This window comes from Pseudorca crassidens, chromosome 13 (assembly GCF_039906515.1).
Source record: "Pseudorca crassidens isolate mPseCra1 chromosome 13, mPseCra1.hap1, whole genome shotgun sequence".
Lineage (NCBI taxonomy): Eukaryota > Metazoa > Chordata > Mammalia > Artiodactyla > Delphinidae > Pseudorca > Pseudorca crassidens.
In genome coordinates, this window is record NC_090308.1 from 59854829 (window position 1) to 59878256 (window position 23428).

Sequence of the window (23428 nt, forward strand, 5' to 3'; positions counted from 1 at the left end):
ATCCTGACCCTAAAATGGACAGTGAGGGGGAGAGGGTATGTATAGAGAGGGAGCACACTGGAAATATTGAGTCCCTAAAGAAACATTCATTTTGTGTTCTGTGGAACAGAAATAAGCTCCCCAAATCCACATCCTATAATCCTTACTACCTTCACCTCAGGCAAAGCTTACAGAATACCAGAAGGATGCCAATGACCCAATCCCCCATCAATTAAACTGGAAATATTTAATTATTTGGTAAAGAATAAGGAATAGCCTCAAACATTTTCTTCTGCTCCAAAAAAAAATCAGGGTAACACTTCTAAATCAGAGATAGTCAGGGTGAAATATACCTGTCTTTTTTTTTTTAAGGAGCCCATAGCAACCCCTCCCTATCCCTGGTTAGATTCACAATTGATTTTTTGTAAGCTGAGCCTGAGGAAAGAGGCAGACGACTGAAGGTATTAGAAATGTCACTGGTGATTTCCTCTTCTTTCCAATTAAAGGTATTGTACTGTACACAGGGAAGTGAGTTTTTCATCTCAAGTTCACAGTAGGGAGAAACAAACCTGAGAAAATTGTGATTGTTTTCATTAAGTATGGTTAACACAGGCAGCATATATTAGTGCAAAAGAAGAACAAAGGAAATGTATTTCCTTTCATAGTAGGGGAAAAACAAAGTGATATAGCAGTATGGACTGTAATAAGTTGATACTCTTAATACAATGGAAAAGGAAACATACAGACCCATATGGAAAGAGAAGTCAGCTTGATACCAGGTTGATAGATCTAGCCAGGCTAACATAAGTTTCAGTGCTTTCTTTAGGCCTCACTAAAGAAGGTATTAAGTAGTCGTATTTTGAAGTCTATGCAAGGGAAACTCCAGCACTTTTTTTAAAAGCTAGTTGTATAGCCCAAAAATAAAAGTAAGGAAGGAATAATTATTAAACTAATTATGAGAAACATATACAAAATTTAGAAAATGCAATGCAAAATTTAGGAGTGCAGTACCTTAGCAATATATGAAAACTAAATGAGTCAAAGGAAGGGATGTAAGTTGGAATAAAATATAAATTATACTGATTTCATAAATCCATCACTGTTTTGTTATCTAAGTCAAATACAGATCTGTTCCTTCTAATAGCAAGGATTTATTTGCAGCCAAGTTTAAGGTTTCTTCAACAAATCTAACAGGATACAGTCCTGGTGGCTTTTTTCTTAAATACTGAAATATATACTTAAAGAAAAAGGAATAAGTCACCAGATAAATGAGGTCTTTATCTAAATATATCTACATATATTAACATACACACTCATATCTAATGTGTATTTGGTATACAGGACCAGCAATTGTTGGATACACCTCACTTATCCTCTTTCTTGGTCCCAACCTTAACTTCATTCATTAATTACTGAGCACTTAAACCCAGACATGAGCTAGGTTTCTTCAATAAAAATCAGTGAATTGCCAATAATTGAGGCACTGCCCAGAGCAGCCAAGACTACAGCTGTATCCCTGGTTATTGAGGAGAGCAGAAGGAAACATGGGCAGAGTCCAGTGAATTTACTTTAAGTGCAAGGGGGAATTTTGTCAGAGCAGATGTTAAACTAGAGAAGATTATTCAAGGAAGCTTAGAAGTCTTCATAAGTATACTTAAAAGTGATTGTTTCGTCTGAGTACAAACATCTCAAAGTTACTCTTGGTAATTAAGTTGTTTGATTTTTCTATTCCTCTTTGTCCTTCACATGGAAATGCAGCGAGATCCATCTGGGTCAAAAAATGAGTATCCTCCAGCTGAGAGAAGATGCAACTTTCTTCCCTAATAGGCAAACCTTTCAAAGGAGGACATTTGAGGACTTTCCAATAATAGGATTGGAAACACAAGGTGATAATGTGATGTCAATAACACATGCCTCACAGGATCCTCTGTGCCAGTGAAAAGTCAGCTATGAGGGGTTGGAAGAAGCATGTGGGTGTGAGTGAAACAAGATTGGCAACGAGTAGATAACTGCTGAAGCTGGGTTATGGGCACATGGGATTCATTATACTAGTCTCTCTCCTTTTTTCATAATCAAAAGGCTTCAAACAAAACCAAAGACAAAAACAAGTAAACTAAAATAATCAGAACCCCCAAATAATCAGGAAGAATGGGAGAGTAAACAGGAATAAAGGATTGGGATGGCATGAGTAACTACAATTCGCAGATAACAGAAAAACATTATTTTAGCCAATAACTTAAATCCCTTCCCTCAATGCACAGCATGGCTCCTACCTGGATCTATTCCCATTGCTTTACTCATCCAAATGGATTAACTGGGCTTTTACTTCGCCTGCCCTGTCTTTGAAAGACTGGCTCCTAGTCAGGCAGCCCAGGGTGAAAGGAAAAGCCAAGGACCTGGATAAACCACAAGGTGTGCAATACAGTCCATGAATATCAAAAACTGACAATCTAAACAATAGAAGGTTTGGTAGAAAAAGAGATGTGATTGGCCATTCATTTCCATCTTGAAATTTTACTCCACTCATCACTCAGAAAGCCACAGAAAGGTCAATTACTCCCCCATACACTGCTCTCTACAGAATGGTGCTCAGTAAATGACTGTTAATTAGCTTAAATGGCACCCTTGGCCGAATCGTTCAGATACACGTGGCCACCACTACCAAAGCCTGACTTGTCAATTTATGCCACAGTGAAAGTGTTTTGTAATAAATCCAACGTATGAGGCATGTTCTACCTGATATCCAAAGAAGACCGTCAGCCACGTAGCCAGCGTGACAGGAGAGGGACCGGTCAAAGGGCTGGACGAAAGTCCACTTGTTCTTCTTGGGGCAATATCGCTCAACGGTCGGCAGAACCTGGCGCAGTTCATTTCTGCCCCCAGCTGCATAGAGGTACTCATCCATGGCTCCCAGAACGAAATGCTCCCGGCAGTTTTTCATGGGTGCTATCTCTGCCCAGGAATTACTGCGGGGGTCATAGCGACAGGCAGTCCTCACGGCACACGTCCGGCCGCTGGCGTGCTCGACTTCCCCTCCTGCTACAAACAGGAAGTCCCCCATGACTGCCACACAATGGTGGCTCCTTCCCACGGGCATGGGAGCCAGCTCACTCCAGTTGGCAATGGCAGCTATGAGGGCATTCTCCTGATCCACGGGATTGAAGTACCGAAGTTCCTTGACTCTACAGACCTCACGCTTCTTCCCACCGATGATGTACAGAGTATCTGACTGGAAGCGCGGTTTGGTCCTGCGAGTCTGCCACACGGGCTGTGCGTAGATGCTCTGGTGGTACTCCAGGGCCTCGTTGACAAGAGCTGTTGCGGTTTCACTTGCCTGGACGAGGGGGTGGGACAGGGCAACTGTATGGAGAGTGTCCACGTCCATCAGGCCAAAGCGGATGTACTGCAGGAGCTCATCCATGTACTGGTAATGGCAGCTGTGTTCCAGCCACCTCACAGCTAGCTGAAACAGAGGCAGGGAGGTGGAGAGAGCACGAAGGTAAGAAGAAGCCAAAGCAACGTGGCACAGAGGCCGGCTGCCATGTATTCCTTCAGACTCTTAATAACACTTTTATTTTTTCTTACGAACCACGGAACACTCAAACATTGTTATACCCAGTTGAGGGATTTTTTTTTTTCCTTTCCGCATCAGCAGAGACACAAAAGAACTCAAAACACTGTTGGAGAGATTAGAACAATGTTAAGCAACACGGATAAGACTTAAAGGATCACTTGAGGTGAACAACAGTTACTTTTCAAAGAATGAGAATACGGTTGTGAAACAGCCTGTTCCCTTAGGTTTCATGCATAAGAGGCTTGGTTCGCCCCACCACCAGGATATGTCAACGGTGAGCCATGTCATCAGTTCAAGCAACATATGTCAACCTGTGAGTCAAGGTGCTGTATCAATATGAGTAATGTGAGAAAATATGTGATCATCTGAGACCACAGGATGCACTTGAAAGAAAATCAATACGACACTAGTAGCAAGGTTTAGAAAGAAAAAGGACTTCTTTTCCCCCCTGCAACTTTTGTAGGTGTATCAGGAAGCAAGAGAAGAAAAAGAAAGATTGCAACCTATCAATTTATTTTATTTTTTCTCAACTAGTTTTCATCTTGAAAACAGTTGTTGTTTGTATGTGTAAGAAACGGGCAATTTGTTAGAGCCATTTTCATAAAAACAGGATACAGAGGAGATTATCTTTGTATTATGGACACAAGAGCAGAATGTAATCCTAAGCTTTTTGATTAGGTCTAGATCTCTTTCAAGAAGGAAAGGGGTAAGAACTTTCGGCTATAGACAAATAGAATGTCTTAAAACTAAAGCAGGTGCATTAAGTCATAAATAACAAAATTGAATAGTAGTTTAGAAAATAATATCAACAAAAATACAATTCATGTTATGGAGCACCTGAAGTAATTTAATTAATTGACTTAAGTTTGGCAAAGTTTTCCACACATCAGCATAGAGAGGTATATCTAATATCTCCAGTCAACATATTTGATAGAATTTATTCTTAGCAGTACCTATATTAAACTAGATCTCCTAAGCAATATAAATGTGGACCTGAAGCAATTAGCATTAAAAAAGTAAAGAAAATACTGAATAATTCTGCTGTGTTTTACTTGCTTTCTGACCAGTGGAATTGGGGTTCTGGACTTCCTTTTTCAGCTGATTCACTGCACTGGGAAAAATGTCTACAGAGAAGACAGAAAGAAATGTAGTGCCCTCAGACCACTACTCCTTGACAAACGTGAGCTGGGTTTTCATCCTTGTGAAAAGGATCACTAAACCGTCTGAAGCATTAGATGATTTCAGGCTTTCAGAGTTTCTATATCCATTTGACAAATGGCTCTAAAAGGCAAGGCATATTTTGGGCATGTCTTTTTAGTTTTCCAGATGAAGAGAATGTAGCAAGTGAATTTGCTTCCAATATATACTGAATTGCATCTCTAAATGAATAATGAGTGAAGAGAAATGGAAAAAGAATGTCACTGGTTACCAAGTAGCCTATGGATGCCACGGAGGCAGACACAATGTAGGGCAGATGAGTGACACTCTATGGCTGTTTTTCTAGAAACTAGTATTTTTTATTTAAATAAGATACTAACCTGATGAAAAAAAAATTACCTGTGTATGGTAACACAGTAATAATCAAAGATAGTGCAGAAGAAAAATGTCACTCATCAATCACCAAGTCTCTGCTGGAAGTGGAGAGTTTTCCCACAGGCAACATCCTGGTTTTTCTCCACCCTAATTTTAGAAGTTTCAAGAGATGGGTTCCAATTAGAGTTCTACAACTTAATAAATGATTTTCCATTCTTTGCCCATAGAGCTTTCAAAAGTTTTCAGGGATAACTCAAGGTTACTCCTTATGCACAAGGTGAAATTTTCTGAAACTTAATCTTTCATATTGCTCCTAATTTGAGTAATTCCAGATGGTACTGCTTTGTTTTGTAACGAATTTCTTAGCATCCTGATATCCTAATGTTTCTGCATCTTGCATATGGATACTACAGGAAAACAACACTGGAGAAAGAGCAAATAAACATTCATGTCTCTATAGCCTCTTTTTATAGCACAGTGCTGCCCATTTAATTACTTTTCTCCTTCCTCATAAATCAGTTCTTCCTATGCCCTAATCAATCTTCTAGCCCATCTCTTAACACTCTCTGATTTACCTTTATCTTTCTAGCAAACAGTGTCACTTACTGTATAAAAGATATACAAGCCACAACTAGACTCTGCCTCTAAGAAAATTTCTAAGGAATCAAACTAGCAGTGGAACAGTCTCTGATTCATTTCTGGCTTTCTGTCTACTTATCACCCCTTACGTCACAATATCATGATGGTTTCCATGTTCAATTTCCCCAAATACTATGTATTACAAACTACTTTGTGAACATACATTTAATTTGCACTTTCTGGGATAATGTTTATCTTATTTATCGCCAGTATGTCTAACTTCTCACATTTTTCATATAATTTTCACACATTTATTATTTATAAATATTTTCAGACTACACAAGTCATTCATACTTGTTGGGTTTACCTTTTCTCCAGATCAAAGGTAAATATAATTTACAATTCTGCCAACTTTGAACCAATCTCACCTGGATATAGTGTTATTTACAGATTTAAACCCAGTGCTTCTCAAACCTAACATGTGCATGAATTACCTGGTTTTCCTGGGCAAAATGCAGATTTTGATTCAATAGGGAGGGGGAGGAGGACTGCAAGCCTGCATTTCTAACGTCTCCCAGGTGATGCATAAGCCGCTAGTCCATGGACCACGTTTTGAGTAGGAAGGTTTTAGACAGATTCCCATTTATGAGACTGTAAATTGCTGCTTTATAAGAGTAAACGAAGTCTGCTGTTTCAAATTTTAAAAGGCTTAAATTAAATGAAGTTTAAGTAGGATGCTTTAGTAAAGATATAGGGCATGTGTAGCTAATACCATAGGTAAGACAGCATATTTCCTTTGTAGTAAGATATGGGTAAGCTCTTACTATGGGTAAGACAGCATTTTTTTTTTTTTTTGCGGTACGCGGGCCTCTCACTGTTGTGGCCTCTCCCGTTGCGGAGCACAGGTTCCGGACGCGCAGGCTCAGCAGCCACGGCTCACGGGCCCAGCCGCTCCGCGGCATGTGGGATCTTCCCGGACCGGGGCACGAACCCGTGTCCCCTGCATCGGCAGGCGGACTCTCAACCACTGTGCCACCAGGGAAGCCCAGACAGCATATTTTGAGACCTTGGCTCTATAAATCCATGGCTGATTCTGATAGCATAAAAGCAAGTCATATAAAAACTCTGCAGTTTTGCTTCTGCAATAATACATAAACAAAAGTAAAAGTGTTACTGTACTCCGTTTTTACTTTGGTGAAAATATAAAAGAGAAAAATCACTGAAATCATGGATAACTCTTACTTATCCAAATAATGGAAGAAATGTCACAGAAAATCCAAAACAATGGGCTACCTCAAAAACACTTCTACACCGTGAACCTCTCCAGAGCACTATTCATTGCCATGCTGAATTAAGGGCAAGGTGGTAGAGGCAACCCTGGAGCCCATTTTAAGAGGTTTAGAAACTACAATAAACAGAAGACTGATTCATCATCAGGGCATCATGGAACACAAAGACCACAGCTCGCTTTTTGGGGGCTTAATGTTTGAAAATGTTTATTCTGGGAACTTTTGGCATTTAATGATACTACACTTAGAAAGCATAACCCAGGGAAGGCTAATATCCTATTCTATCTTACTTATTCTGGCACACTGACATCCCCATCACCCTAAACTCTAGAATACTTTAATTGAGTGTGGGGGTGGAATGGAGCATATAGTGAATGTTTTTGGGGTTTTTTTTTTTGCAGTACGTGGGCCTCTCACTGTTGTGGCCTCTCCCGTTGCGGAGCACAGGCTCTGGACGCGCAGGCTCAGCGGCCACGGCTCACGGGCCCAGCCGCTCCGCAGCATGTGGGATCTTCCCGGACCGGGGCACGAACCCGTGTCCCCTGCATCGGCAGGCGGACTCTCAACTACTGCGCCACCAGGGAAGCCCTATAGTGAAAGTTTTATCTCAGACTCTTTAGGTAACAAAGCCAGCAACAGTGGAAAAGAAATCAAGGATTCAGTTTGGGAGGGCAGATCAAAGAGTACTTAGGAAACAGGGCAATTAGGCAAGATGTTTCCTAAACCATCTGAAACACAGGGACTGTCATCTCCAAAGACTATAGGAGATCTCCCAAGCACCCTACCTAACCCAGTCTGGTACATCTTACCCTGATGGAGAATTGTGCCTTCCTAAAAGGAGCATTGGCTACAGCTTATTCCAACATCAACTCATCTCATCCTCAGATTCTTGATAAGAACAGTGTCTGGCACGTAGCAGGCTAAGCATAATTGTTGCAGAATGGAAAATCCTTTATAACTATTCTTAGGCTATTTGTCATATTTCTCTTGAACCAACAACATCAGTTCCTTAATATATTTATTTATCTATCTATCACAGTCTTCAATTTCCTATTTTATTATCTCATCTCTGTGGCTTTCCTATAAAGCCCTTATAAGCTCACAAAACTCCCCACGGCAGCATGCAATGTACTGGACTTACTTATATAAGGCCCTTGTTTTACTCCCTCCATAACTGGTGCTGGTCACCTCTATTTGACATTCTTGGCAATTCAATGAACATAGTAATCTGTTAATCCCTCAAATATAAAGTATTAGAGCAAGAAGAAACTTTAGAGTACTTTTGGTTCAAGCTTCCCAATTTTACTAGTAGAAATAAAATCCAGACAAGCTATTTGACTTACTGCAAGTCATGCAGCTGATTAATGGAAAAGCTGGAACCAGAAATCCAGTTTTTAAGTTATATAATGTGTTCTTCCATTATATCACATCATTATTATATCATATCATTATTTTTCCATCAATAATTATTTTAAGGTAGAATCCAAGCACTCAAAACCGAACTTAATGTCCGTATTGTCCATTTTCTAAATTAGAAAACTAAAGTCTGATTTTTAAAAATGTAAACTTTGCTTCTAGATAGGTGACAATATTTTTCAATGAGTCTCATTTATGGATTACTTTTGCAGAAAAACCATGCATTTAATTGTATGGATTAAAGAGTTTGTAAGTAGAGAATAAGTCTTTAGGGGAAAGGGCTTCCTTTGAGTATTGAATTATTGTTTCACGTTTTATTGGAATATGTATTTTAACTCTAGGTTATTCCTTGTTAACTAAACCTGGCTCAAAAATATATGGACCGTGATGAAGAGTGGCCCCTGCTCGCTGCAACTAGAGAAAGCCCTCGCACAGAAACGAAGACCCAACACAGCCAAAAATAAAATAAATAATAAATAAATAAAAATTTAAAAAATATATATATATATGGAAAATAATCTCTTCCTTTTAGTGTTCTCAGTGTATCCCCACTGATTGCTATTCTGTGAATAGAATATATAATATATAATACTAAATATAAAAGTATATAATTTTAAATTATGCAAAATTTTCTCTAATTCAATTAAAATATATAATCTGCTCATATGTATTTCAGAAATATGTCAATTATATGAACGAATGTTACATTAATAACATTATAAGCCCTCAAGTTATGATCCAAATTCCTCTACTGTTCTTGCTCAAACACACCCAGATAGAAGCTACTGCTTTAAAATCTACCTCTGCTTATGTATGTCCATACGTCTGTGTACTACCCAACGTGACCCTGAAGCAATGCCAAAACAATAAGAAATTTTACACTCACATATTTCCTGGAAAATATATGAATTATGAAGTCATCTCAAATCCAAGAATACACATTAATGCACTCTTCCACAAAACTGCCTTTATATCTTGCAAATATATATTAAAAATGCCCTTTACAAAAGCAGTTCTCATCAGATGAGTGATCAAATGTGTTTAACTAACGCTGACAAAAGATAAAGCTCTTACAACACTGTTGAAAAGCAGTAACTATTTCTTTCTCTTGGTTCACAAGAATTCTTTTTCACTCAAGAGGATATTCTCATCACAGAATTCCTCAGCCAGAGCTGAATGAGCAAGAACCGGTATTTTTGCCCCCAGTCTGATTCTGCCCCCTTGGCCCGGGGCAGCTATAATTATTCTCCTATTTTAAAACCTGGTTGCAGACAGCTTTGCTGAAGGGGCAAACTGAGCCCTGCCTTTTGCAGGAGCCCATGCCGTGAAGGCACAAGTGTCTATATCCTTGCCAGTCCTGTCATCCCACTAAGATAAGCCAGGGCACCAGTCTCCCCTCAGTGCCCAAAAGGCAGCACAAATTCCACGGTTCTGCAAATTCAGAAAGGAACAAAGGAAGGGCACAGGAACAAATATGCAACCACCTGGCATTCCTGAAGCTCCACCAAAGAGCCTGGGATGTTAAAGAGCACTTGAGCAACAAAGAGTGGGGAGCCATGAGCGAAAGCGTTAATAGAATGAATACAATGCACAGACAGAATTTTTCCTTTCCAAACAGAGGATCAAGGATGCTCACCATCTTCTAATCCATGTCCTCAAAGGGAAGTTGCACTGACTATTATATATTGCATTCAAGTACACTATCTCATATATTATTTTATAATGCCTTAAATTCAAATAAACGTAAACATAAAACTTTAGCAAGATACCCTTTTAATATTATAAAGTTTCTTTAGATGATAAATGTGGAAAGTTTCCCTCCTGTATGTGAACAGGTGTTGAGACTTGCCATGTTAAACTACTGATACATAGAATCTCATTTCTTTAACATGAGTCATGTTAAAGCTCTAAATAGTGACATATTAAACCAGAATAATGACTGACATAGAGAGGAAAGTTCATATTAATAAATAAGTGCACAAAATTTTATAGCCCTGTTCTCTTCTTTGAGACCAAATGAAAGATTTCTGTTCAAAAAGGCAACATTCCTATCTAAAGACACCAGAAACTAGGAACATAAGATCAGGGTATGTTGCTCTACCAGAACAGTGAAAACGGTACAATGGAGGAATATTAAAAATTATAACAGTGCTCACTTGAGTGCTGTAATTAAAACTGTGTCAACACTTTGCTTGTAAAACAGATTTTTCAAGGGAGGTTGTACATTAACCATTATAGCTGACTACAAACTTATAAAAGACACAAAGGCTATTTTTTCCTCTAAGAAATATATTTCAATAGAATCAAATCGGATGTGGTCCCAGGTTCATATACTGTCAGAAAAAAAAAACTGACAGATTTTAAAAAGAATATTCAGCTTAGTAGATATGATAATAACACATATTCTTTCATTGTTCATTTAAAATTTTATGAAGCTGGAAGACTGACAAATGCTCTTATTTTCACCTTTAGAAAAAATTTGTGCTTTGATAATACTCTGGTTTCTCTTCAGATTGTATAAATCTTTTACCTTTTACTAAAGATTTCCGTGGAAAAGAACAGTTATGAGGGGTTTTTTCAAGGGTTTAAAAAAAAACATGATGTATACAACTTACCCTCAAATGGCTCAGGAAAAAAAAAGCACACATGTGTGCGTGCACTCTCTCTCTCTCTCTCTGTTTAGATATCTATTCTGCTATTACATATATCTACAGATATTTATAGATAGATATCTAGATAGTGAGACAGAGACAGAACGTATGATAAAGCAAACGAAGTAATTTACTTAAGAAATGAGCAAATCATATGGGTGTTCTTTACTATTCTTATTCTTGCAACTTTTCTATAAGTTTGAAATTATTTTTAAATAGAAAATTGAAAGAACAAAAAAGTGCTGATAACCATCTTTAATACATTTTTTTTTTCAAAAAAGTACATACTGCCAAGCATCAAAAGCAGGAGCCCTTGCAACCAAGGATGTCTCTTTCCCGTAGACAGCGATAAACACATAGGCATGGAGGAATCACAAGGGAACCTGTTCTGAGGCATGCCACATTTAAGTTCCAGGTATTTGTGAGGACAAATACAAGTGACCTGAGTTGGTTCAGTCTTATAACACAAGGCGATTTTTTAAAAGGTAAATTGTGTGTCAAGATGAAGAGAAAACAAAGATAGGAAAAGAGATGAGGTTAGTATACTGTGATGCCTTTTCCACCTCGAGAATTGGCCCCCAATTTGAGCTGATCTTTGAAAAGTCAATACAAAGAACAGCAAGAGTATGTAGCCGACACTGGACCAGCCATTTGGCTTCTCATCTGTAAAACAAGTGAGTTGATGAGAGAGTCTCTTTTATCTCTAGTATGTATGTCACTTACAGATCCACCAAAAAGAAATATTTTAAAGTAGAATCCTCATATACACACTACTATATATAAAATAGATAACCAACAAGGACCTACTGTATAGCATAGGGAACTATACTCAATATTTTGTAATAACGTGTAAGGAAAAAGAATCTGAAAAAGAATATATATATATATGTATGTATGTATAACTGAATCACTTTGCTGTACGCCTGAAACCAACACAACATTGTAAATCAACTATACCTAAAAATAATAAAATTTTTAAATTGAAAGTTTGAAAACTTAAAAAAAAAAACCATAAAGTAGAATCCTCCAACATTCCTACAGGTGGGAGAGACAATAAAAATTAACCACTGTGGGGCTTCCCTAGTGGTGCAGTGGTTGAGAATCTTTCTGCCAGTGCAGGGGACACGGGTTTGAGCCCTGATCTGGGAAGATCCCACATGTCGCGGAGCAACTGGGCCCGTGAGCCACAACTACTGAGCCTGCGCGTCTAGAGCCTGTCCTCCGCAACGAGAGGCCACGATAGTGAGAGGCCCGCGCACCGCGATGAAGAGTGGCCCCCGCTCGCCACAACTAGAGAAAGCCCTCGCACAGAAACGAAGACCCAACACAGCCAAAAATAAATAAATAAATTTTAAAAAAAAATTAATCACTGTGTCTAGTATCCAAGTCACAGATTTCTATAGCACAAATAGTTTTTATAAATCTCTTTTCACAAAAACAAAGTGATGGTTTTTTTGTCTGTAATTCTGAACTCAACAGAAATACACACACACGTGTGTGGCATGTGAAAGTGCATGTGTACACAGGCTCACATAAAAATAAAATAATCTCAGCCAAAGAACACACATTTCAAGTTTGTAAGTGATTGCTTCAAGGTACTATTTATTTAAAATCCCAGAATGTGGTTTTATTTAGAAATGAAAATATTTAGTAAACTATTCACATGAAATTTTACCTCAAGACAGTCTTTAAATACACCACCCCCATATCTGGAATATACAAAGCTTTTTATATAGGAAGAATGTCCGACAGGACAAGAAAAACAATTAACGTCACCTATGCCAAAGATGCTGCAGGGAAAATGGAACCTATTCCTGGTCTCCTCACACTTGAGCAAAATACAGGAACAATTAGAAATAGCTTCCTATACTTGCCTTCAGTGGTCTCTGAACCAAAAGATAATACTCATTCATCTAATCATTGATAGCATCAGAGTATCATTTGAGGCTAGACTGATGGGTGAGAGTTCTAAGTAAGATATTAGTGATGCATATTTATTTATGATGACTTTCTGGGTATAAAAGGTAATGTGGTCAGTGAAATATTAAGCTTATATTGTCAGAACAACACTGGAAAATCAGAGAAAACCGATTTGGTCAATAGAAGAAAACCCTGCTGTATCCCATTGGCAACAGGGAGTAGAAGTGACCCTAGCTGGGTCACACCATGTCACGTTATTTTCCAGCTACTGCATGCATTGAGGATGCATTATCAGGGTGAAGTCAACTGAAAGGACAGGGAAATCCTGATGCTTTTTTCTACCGCTAATTGGTACATGCCCATAGATGTGCATATGACACAATGAAAAGGAGACAAGACTTTATGTCAAAAGACCTGTTTCTGCAACTTAACACATTTGAGCATTTATGAAAAACACAAATATACTGAGGCTCAGTTTCATCACCTGTAAAACAAAGATGATGTTGTTTACATCATAGGGTCAACATAGGATTGAATGAGATAACATGTGAAAGTGCTTGATAAACTATGACATTTAGACAATAAACAGAATTAATATGATGCAATGCACCACCAAGAGATGGAGCTAATCCTCAACTCAACTATCCTTCTGAATTCATGATAAAGCCAGCACAGACAATTCTTATACAACACAATATTGCACAATATTGACACAAATTTTGAGAGATCTCTGCAGTTGATAAGGAATTTGCTACACAGTATTAAACACTTCACATGCTATAAACTGATAATAAAAGCATGGCAGATAATCTGTTGCAGATTAAAAACTAGCCCTTATGATAAGCCTATTTCCACACCAATAAATTCAGTAATTCTAACGCAGTTATTAAAGGTGTGTGGCCTTGTTAAACCCCAGTCAGAGAAACATGAATGAATGAAAAGAGAGACACAGACATAAACCTACTTGTCTCTGTATAACACTCAGTATACATTCACTTTCTTTACTTGGCTTGAGTGTCCCATTAAAAATATTCGAATTCATGTCCATCAGTTCCCTCAAATCTCAACTCAGTTAACTTAGTGGCAAGGAAAAATATGTATAAACTAAGCTATCTGGCTTGAAAAAACTAAAATAACAATTGATTGAGTTGATTACTTTCTTCCTGTTTTGTTGCTCTAGGGTAAATGATATAATCACGAATCTTTTCTTTTAGTTTTTTCATTCATCCACCCCTCAATTCCTTACTGAGTGCCCAATATCTGCCAGGAACTTACTTGGTGAGAAAGAAGATCCTCATTGGTACACATATATACAGTCTTCTTGCCATTCACTTTCAAGCTCTGTTAACACCATAAATCTCAAGCCTTACTCTTAACCTCAAGTGTCTTAACATATCCCTGTAAAATATACCCAGGGAGTATGAAATTAGGGGAAGAAAAATCCTACAATTTTGGAAGGTTCAGTCTATTGTAGGCAGATTTTCAGACACAAGCAAAAACCATCTTTTTATGTTGCCATTTCCCTCATGGGTGTTTTAAATATTGCTGGTACATTTTTAAACTTTATAGTTTTTTTAAAAGCTGTTTAATTTGTAAACATGCCCTGGAGCATCCTGGGGGCATCAAGCCTTTGAATATTTCTTTATAAACTGATTTAATAATAATGAACCAATTACAGGTTCACTGGCACATACACTCCCCACCTGAAATGAAACCTTTAATGACCAAAAGGAGCTCACAGGCTCAAGCAGCTGCCCCAGCTCACAGATACAGAGATAGTCAAATCCCTCAAACAAGTGGTACTGTGATGAATTTAGATGTTCAGGAAGTACCTATGCTGCATTTAAGGGTTAATGTTGGCAGCCTCCGAGTAAAAAGAAAAGAATCCTCAAAGGTCACTTTAAACGTTAACTTAGGGCTACAGAGTACAGTAATTGGAGTGGGGAACCCAGTACCTGAAGCCCATGACTAAACAGGGTCAGAGGCCGGACTCTACTATCAAGGGGATGGAGCTGGTGGGCTGCGGTGCCAGGGCCTACACCCTCGGTGAGTTGCGAAGAACACACATAAATGCCATGCCAACCACTGACCTCCTTCACTATGTGAATTTCACCCTGCTTACTGATGCCTGAAAAGAATACTTCACATTGCATTCTCCAACTTCATTTGATCACTCTATAAGTAAGTGGGTAACGCTGAATCCTCTATTCACACCTTGAAGCACCTTTGAGTATAATATACAAGTGATACTTCTGTCAAAGAAGATACATTTTTTTTAGCACAATGATGACACATTTTTGAGTGGGGGAAGTGGCTTAGAGAGCCAATTTATAATAGTCGTGTACAGAAAATGGGTTTGTGGGCAGAGGGGCCCAGTGCAGGAGAACCAGTGGCTTGACAATCTCAGAAGACCTGTGAGCGGGGAAGGGGCTGCAATGGGTGAGGGAAGGAGTACTAGAAGGTAGTAGCCGTTCCAAAGGTTGTCTGGTGAGGAGGTGTGTATCTCAGTCCCAGGGCCAGCCACCCAGAAGGAAATCTGTGGGAATTATGAGAAATCACAGATCCAAGACACCTTCATAAGGTTAGGAGGAACAATGTGTTGGAACCTTGAAGGCAGAGACAGAAGGGTTGAAGAGGAAAGAGAAACTGGGTCCAATGACTGCCAGCCCTGCGAGCAGAGGAAATGCCAGCCCAGGCCGGGAGATGAGGTGTGAGACACTCTGAGGACCCTCTGAAGGGGGACATCACTTCTGAGGAGATGCAGTTTCAGTGAACGGAGTCAGCGTGAGAGCACAGTTCTGGGAATGTGGTGGAGAGCTTATGAGGACATAGGGAAAGTCCTTGGTTTTGGGATATCAGTTTTCCACAACAGGTAAAGGGTTCAACAGGTTGGGGGAAGGCAGAAACCCAGTCAGGCTTGGACCAAAAACAGTTTGAAAGAATGAATTATACTTCAAGAAGAAATTCTTTGCGTAAGTCTCATTAATTTGTAAACATAGTGAATCTAAAAATAAAATATAGATACCACTGTGACAAGTCACACTATTTTTTAAATACCAAGAAACTCTCTCTTGATTGACTGATACATTTCTCCCCATTTAACTTTTTACTCCCCATTGCTGGAATAAAAACAAGACATAACTAATCAGTAATTTTACTAAGCACCCCTGAGGGTGATTTTATGCATGCTATCCAGAAAGCTAAACAAAAATAACCATTTGTGGTCTAGTGCAGTGAAGAATCTGGTGAGACTATATATATATATATATATATATATATATATATATATATATATATATATACACACACACACAATCCTACTCTCATATCTTTTAAAATATTTTAAACAGCACTGTTGCTTAAATAAGGGCTGCATTAAAATAGTAACTGGGGGCTTCCCTGGTGGCGTAGTGGTTGAGAGTCCACCTGCCGATGCAGGGTACACGGGTCCGTGCCCCGGTTTGGGAAGATCCCACATGCCACGGAGCGGCTGGGCCTGTGAGCCATGGCCACTGAGCCTGCGCGTCCGGAGCCTGTGCTCCGCAGTGGGAGAGGCCACAACAGTGAGAGGCCCGCGTACTGCAGGAAAAAAACAAAAAAACAGTAACTGGATTCAATGACAATTCATTTTTTGAGCCTCTTCACGTGAGACTGAATTATCGCTTAATGACTCTCTTTACCATTCAAAAACGAATAGCTTTTTTTTTAAAGCAAGAAATAGTGTGAAAATAGAACACTTGAAATAAAATTATAATCATTATGATACTGTCACTTTAACATCTATAGACTTAATTGTTTTACAATTGACATGTGAGAAAAAACGTCCAAGGCTAGATAGAAATATGCTGCTGAATGTTCACTGGGGGAAAAAAACCTGAAGACAACACAAATGAAAAAGCAGAACAATGATTCTGGCTCTTAGGTGCCTAATCTAGGAGACCACTATGCACAGCTTGGAGACAGAACTAAAGGTTTCCTTTATTTTTCTTTTTAAAAGGTATGCATAAAAGAAGTTGTAATGAGCTACACATTGTAAAGACTATTAGGTGCCTGCATCTTTTTTACCCTACGCTTCAAAAGGCAACAAGATTAGGCGCTGCGATTATACAAATTGAAATTTGCAACTTTTAATAACCTTCGTACTCCTGCAGACAAATATCTGTCTCCCTGGCTCAACCCCTCCCCCATGCTTCCCAAGAAGGGAAAAGGAGTCAGATGTTGCCCTTGGAAACAAGAATTCATCAAACTATTCTGAGACATGCTGCTGAGAGAAACATAAGGAGAATGGAGCCTTCAGTTCCATATATGCGCCCATTCTGAATTTACTAGCTTTGCTGGTTGGTGTAAGAAACAGGGCAGAACAACTGAGGGAGCTGCTGCATTAGCAAACTGGACAAAGTATCCCTGTCGTTTATACTTCCCCACTGCACAACCGGGATGGAAACATTTGCTCTATTGGAAGGCAGTGATAAGGATGGATTTTTAAAGTTTCCATTTTTAAGTGAAAATGAAAGAAAAATGCTCTTCTAGATGTGTTGTGCCTTTGAGCTCCATTTGAAAAAAGAAAAAAAAAAAGGCAGAGAAAGCTGCTGTGAAGGTCACCGAGTGAAAGAACTTCCTCAGGGCACAGAATAAATTAAATCCCAAGGAAAAAATAAAATGTGATTTCCAGAGTGTGAGGCACAAACTCCAAATGACAATGATTGACAGCCAAACTATATCCGTGCAATATCCAAGACTGCACGTTCTCATTTACCTCAGTGTAGCCAGCAAGCGCCCATTAAATATCCGTCTGATGCCCAAATTAACCTTCTTGGCAAACTGAAAGAGGCACAAACTATCATAATCAACCTTTCATTATCACAGCAGCCTCTAGTTAAAGGGTCAGAATAATTGTGCCATCAGAGCCTTGATTGTTTTCAATCAACAGACGGCTGGAGTGACAGCTCGGTGATGGAGGGGTCTGATGAAACGCACCAGGCCTAATCAGAGCAGATGAAAGGAAGGCATGATTGGTGCAAATGCACAGTCGTGCCTCTCCTTTTCATTTACAATCTGAAATTACTCTTAAATTTGTGGGGCTTTTTTTTTACCTCCCTTATGAGTACCACTGAAAGAATGTTTGACTTATTATGAGTTCTGACAGTGCAGAGTTATAAAACACAGGTAGAGTTATCAGCTGAGGCTTTAAGTGGGTATTCAGCATAATTCTAACAAATTCACTCTTGAAAAGCACAAAATGACTGAAAAGGCTTCCAATGACCTAACCTCTCAGTGCTGTTTGATTAACAGACCCATTCATTCTGCTGGCATTCTAAATGATGAGAAGATAAAACCGAGGGCAGAAATACCCTGTAAATGTTTTCTCTCAACCCCTCTGCTCTGCTTACTTCAGTACTAGTTCCTCTGCCCCAAATCCTTACAGTTCTCGAAGAACACCACATTAAGACCTCAAAGAGCTCATCCATCAGAGGGTATGGATCAAGTAAGGGTGGTTTTGAGTTAAGAACATGAAGCTATACTGGGAACCACAGGGGTAGGAAAGACTGGAACCCACCAACCCTATGCTGATATCAAGAAGAATATTTGGGGAAAAGGAATAAAACTTTCTGTGATAGGCCAGGCTAAATTTGGCATAAAAGGGATTTGGAGAAAATTGAGACAATATACAGCTGCATTCATATAGTAACAATCCAGACTATAGACATTAATATCTTTAAAAATTTATAATGAATGAAATATACACTTGGAGTAGCAAAAATAAGTTCTAACTTCTATTTTCTTCCTTAATCTTAGGATCAACCAGCCAATAATGAGAGTAATTATGATTCAGGTCAGTATTGCAAAACGAAGGAAAGTTTTTTAGCTGCAAAAATTAATATGCATGCAACCTGTGGTGTGCGTGTGTGTGTGTGTCTACCTGCAAGCGTGTGTATGGTGTGAACCCCACCTGTATATGTGTAAGAGACAGGGGAAAGGGTAGTTTTTAACCTCTCTACTCAAAATTTTTACATAAAACTTAGGCCATTTTATTTGTTAGAATGTGAGTTGGAACGATACGATAAGGGTACATAATTAACAAAGTAAAAAGAATTATTAAAAACAGCCGGGGGCTTCCCTGGTGGTGCAGTGGTTGAGAGTCCACCTGCCGATGCAGGGGACACGGGTTCGTGCCCCGGTCCAGGAAGATCCCACATGCCGTGGAGCGGCTGGGCCCGTGAGCCATGGCCGCTGAGCCTGTATGTCCAGAGCCTGTGCTCCGCAACGGGAGAGTCCACAACAGTGAGAGGCCCGCGTACCGCAAAAAACAAACAAACAAAAAAAACAGCCTGGAATTTTCCATGCAATATTTAGCAAAATTTGTCCCCTCATAGCTAGACCTCATTTTATGGGTTAATTGCTCACAGCAAAAGTATTGAGAATGCACAAAATTCCCATAGTTCTACTTACATGTAAATATACCTCAAGCAGGATATTACTAAATCTGTCATATGACTTTCTGTAGCATTTCAAAGTTTTCATTTTGACTGTTTTTATAGGAGACAATTCTCAAAGGAAGATATCTAGCACATGGTTAAAACACAAGCATTTTCCAAATCCATCCTTGTTCTCCCACCAATTCCTTAAGCACCCCATCCTTCAGTAGTCACCTTACTTCTCATGTGCACATAGGCGCCCCCAGCAAGCTTTATCGATGACCGGGCTCTGTCATCTCCTGAGGGCTTCGTTCTTCTCCCAGAGTGGCACTGGCTTTTAAGGCACAACTTCCTTCTGCCCGGAAGGTAGTTTGTATATTGGTCAAATAGGAGTGGCTCTGGGATACTGACAGCACATGGGATTTAAAAGATCTCCTGTTCACAGAACAGGAGGATGAAAAGCAGGCCGACCTGGGTCAGTACCTGTTCTAACCTCTCGAATCCAAGAGGTGTGGAATTCATCATTCGAAAGCACTACACAGCCCCTCTACATGGCCTAAATTGTACAAGAGATGAAAAGAGCAGAAAGATTCTTCAGGGGACCTGGCAACCTGACAAATCAACCCCTTTGTTTACTCTTATTTACTCTTTCTATTGGGCTTCACTCCAGAGTATACAGTCCCAGCACTGGGCAGAATAAGAAATCACTTACAGCTCTCGGCAGGTTCAATGTCATTCTCACAGCCAAACAGAGGGACGCCTAAAGTCTTTCTGTCTCTTAACCAAGCGTCATCCTTTCTGGATGGAGAAGTCTAGTTTTACTTTCAGCTGTGAGTAATTTTCCATTGTGATTGGCTGACCTATAGTCAATTTAGTATAATTAATGCCAAATTACATTGTAATTCACCTAGAATTACAAATTAAAAGCTATATTAAGAGCAAATGAATTAATCAAATTAATGATATTATGCTCACTTGTTTTAAAGTGTTAATAAGACAGGTTCTCCTAAAACATTTAAACGTCAGTGCACCATCCATCACTACTTCAATTACCTGATTTCCTTGTGTGGCCAGAGGAGGTGGCATGTGGGCATTTCTCATCAACAAGAACACACACAAAGAAGATAAGTGCATTCAGCCACCAGCTGGCCCAGCTCTTTTTAGCTTCTGTTCTTGACGCATAAGTAATATCTGTGCCACTTACTGGAACTGACTTGCAATACTTCCTGTCGGGACCTCCCTGGTGGTCCAGTGGTTCACCTGCCAATGCAGGGGACACAGTTTCGAGCCCTCGTCCAGGAAGATCCCACATGCCGCAGAGCAACTAAGCCCGTGTGCCACAACTACTGAGACTGTGCTCTAGAGCCCGTGAGTCACAACTACTGAGCCCGCATGCCACAACTACAGAAACCCACGCTCCTAGAGCCCATGCTCCGCAACGAGAAGCCACCACAGTGAGAAGCCTGAGCACCGCAACTAGAGAAAGCCCACGCACAGCAACGAAGACCCAATGTATCCAAAAATAAAGAAATAAATAATAAAATAAATTAATCATAAAAGAAATTTTTAAAAAAAATACTTCCTATAGACAAAGGGGAACAATGCAAAAACCTGTGCTATTTATCTTTAGAACCCATCAAATATTTTTTTTTCCTAAGAGAATTTTTCTTCCTGGTTATGTTTTGTCTACCAGAATATTGAAATCTGTTTTCATTCCTCCAGTGTGGCATCTCAAGTAACAAAGAGGCAGTCAGATTAAGGAGAACCTCACCACAGAGAATGCATTACTCTGTACTGTGGACACAAAAGAAGTCTAAGAATTATCTTTATCTCTGAAGGCTGCCCACGATTACTCTCTTAGAATAGCCACCTTTCCCCTCCAGGTGTGTTGAGTTGAGAGATGTTCTTCCTTGTTTTCACTTGTAGCAGAAGTCCTGGAGGCAGGAGTGGGAGAAGCAGGGTGTAAGGATGTCAGTATTCAACAATAAATGCCAAGGCTTCCCCAGACTTCTCTTTGGAATATACACAAGTCTAGAGCCTCCAGGTCGTTCCACGGCTAAGTTTAGATCCTCTCCTCTAGAATGCCCAGAACAGGTGATCTCCATGGTCTGACGTGGCCAACTGGCATGAACACTGTGGCCAGCAAGCACTCAACTGGCTTGATAAGGACTCCTATAGAAATAGTTTGGCGATGCAGGACATGGGGCACAGGCTCATTTCTATTGGAAAGAGACTAACATTTATCAATACTAATGAATTAATATTTTTCTCCCTTTCTCTTAAACCCCATATCTAGGCCATCGCCCAGCTGTCAATTTCTGCTGCATAAATTTCTCAATTTCAATATTCAGGAATAAAATGAAGATATCATGATGAATCATTTCCATTTGTTCCATCCACACTCTAACAACAGTCTGCAGACTTCCCACCACGCAGTCTGTAGGGCTGCAGCAGAAATAACCACGCTCTAGGTTCTTCTTCACACTGATTTAAATCTCTTGATCAGATTTTTTTTTTTTTTTTTTTTTTTTTTTGCGGTACGCGGGCCTCTCACTGTTGTGGCGTCTCCCATTGCGAAGCACAGGCTCCAGACGCGCAGGCTGAGCGGCCATGGCTCACGGGCCCAGCCGCTCTGCGGCATGTGGGATCTTCCCGGACCGGGGCACGAACCCGTGTCCCCTGTATCAGCAGGCAGACTCTCAACCACTGCGCCACCAGGGAAGCCCTCTTGATCGGATTTTTAAGTGATCCTCCCTCATGGGCTTTCTCTTCCTGCTTTATACTTTATCACTTTATACCCTGAAGGAATGAAAAGTGGTTCCCTACCTCTGCCAGAATTCGCCATTCACTCCTTCTCAACAAACCATCTAGGGCCTCAATTTTCCAGGCTCTGATAAAGAAAGACCCTCAGCAACACTTCCTTGTATGACTTTTATTAGAGTCATTTTTGCAACTTCCCAGAGCTGCACAACAGGTGAAAGTGAAAATTGGTAATTTATTAGGAAACATATACTGCTGGTTCACTCATTATAGAGTAATATGACCACTTTGACTTTTGAGAAGATGTATCAGGTACTTTGAGTTTCTGTTTTCTTAGAGACTTGGAGTATTTGAAGAGAATACAGTGAGACCCACATTGAAACCGTACTGTGAAGGGAGTCAACCATTTATCCTCTGTGAGTTTCCATTTCCTCACTTGTTAAAATCTGGGTAATACTTGCCTTATCAACCTTAACGAGGCTGATGAGAGACTTGAATGAGACTATGTGTGCAAAAATGCTTAAAAAGTATAAAGCTCTCTAAGGACTGTAAAAATTATCATTGCTGCTATTATTATTGATGAACTTTTATGCCTAGCCTCGAGGTTTCTACCTCATGTTTAGCATATAGTTGGGTTTTATTTTTAAATCCCTGATAACCCAGGTAGCAGCAATATTACTGCTGGCTACCAATGCATAAGTAATATTTTCCAGTCATCTTTTTCCTTCTCACAGTAGCAACAACAAAAATATCAGTCTGGAAACAACATGAATCACAATGAAAATTAGAAGCAGAGAACATAAACATGTTATATCTCATAAATCACCTTGTTGTTCTGTTGTGCTCATTTAAGAAAAAAAAAAAAGGAAGGAAAAAGAACTATTAACTCATGGGAACAGCAGCACATAAATACAAGTCAGGTCTCCGTACTTTCTGATAATCACTGCCCCTCACAGCTACTTGACAACACAGGATCAGCTGGAGCAAAGTCCCTCTGAAATAAATGTGTCATGTGTCTCGCAAAGGCACATGCTCCAGACAAACGACAGCAAGGCCACTAGTCAAGCTCCTCAGGGATGAGTCCTCCCAGAGGAATCAGCTGCATGTAGATCAGGACGAATGCCTAAATATACACTCTGGCAGCTCCGAGCACCAAGCCCTGAAATAGCAGACACACTCAGTGTCCAGCTGGGGGCGCTCCAAGGATCAAACATCCTCCAGGCACAGCACTATTTGGGATGTGAACAAACCACTGTTTATTCTCTTCACTAACATTTAGTAAAAAGGAAATGGAGATATCCTCATCACATT

The 23428-nt window shown here is 39.7% G+C and overlaps 1 protein-coding gene and 1 pseudogene across 12 annotated transcripts in view; one reads left to right on the forward strand and one right to left on the reverse strand.

Moving 5' to 3' along the window:
• KLHL32 (kelch like family member 32) overlaps nucleotides 1-23428 on the reverse strand; it is a 232461-nt gene that overhangs the window by 53014 nt on the left and 156019 nt on the right. For 7 of the 12 annotated variants that reach the window (XM_067702536.1, XM_067702533.1, XM_067702529.1 and 4 more), the window contains one exon: nucleotides 2716-3442. The exons of 2 other annotated variants lie outside the window; for them this stretch is intronic. In XM_067702536.1, coding sequence (XP_067558637.1) covers nucleotides 2716-3442 — 727 coding nt within the window. Of the gene's footprint in view, nucleotides 1-2715; nucleotides 3443-23428 lie in introns of those variants that run through there. 3 more of the 12 variants (XM_067702537.1, XM_067702538.1, XM_067702539.1) reach the window with 2 other exon arrangements.
• Nucleotides 10863-10969, forward strand: LOC137205132 (U5 spliceosomal RNA; annotated as a pseudogene).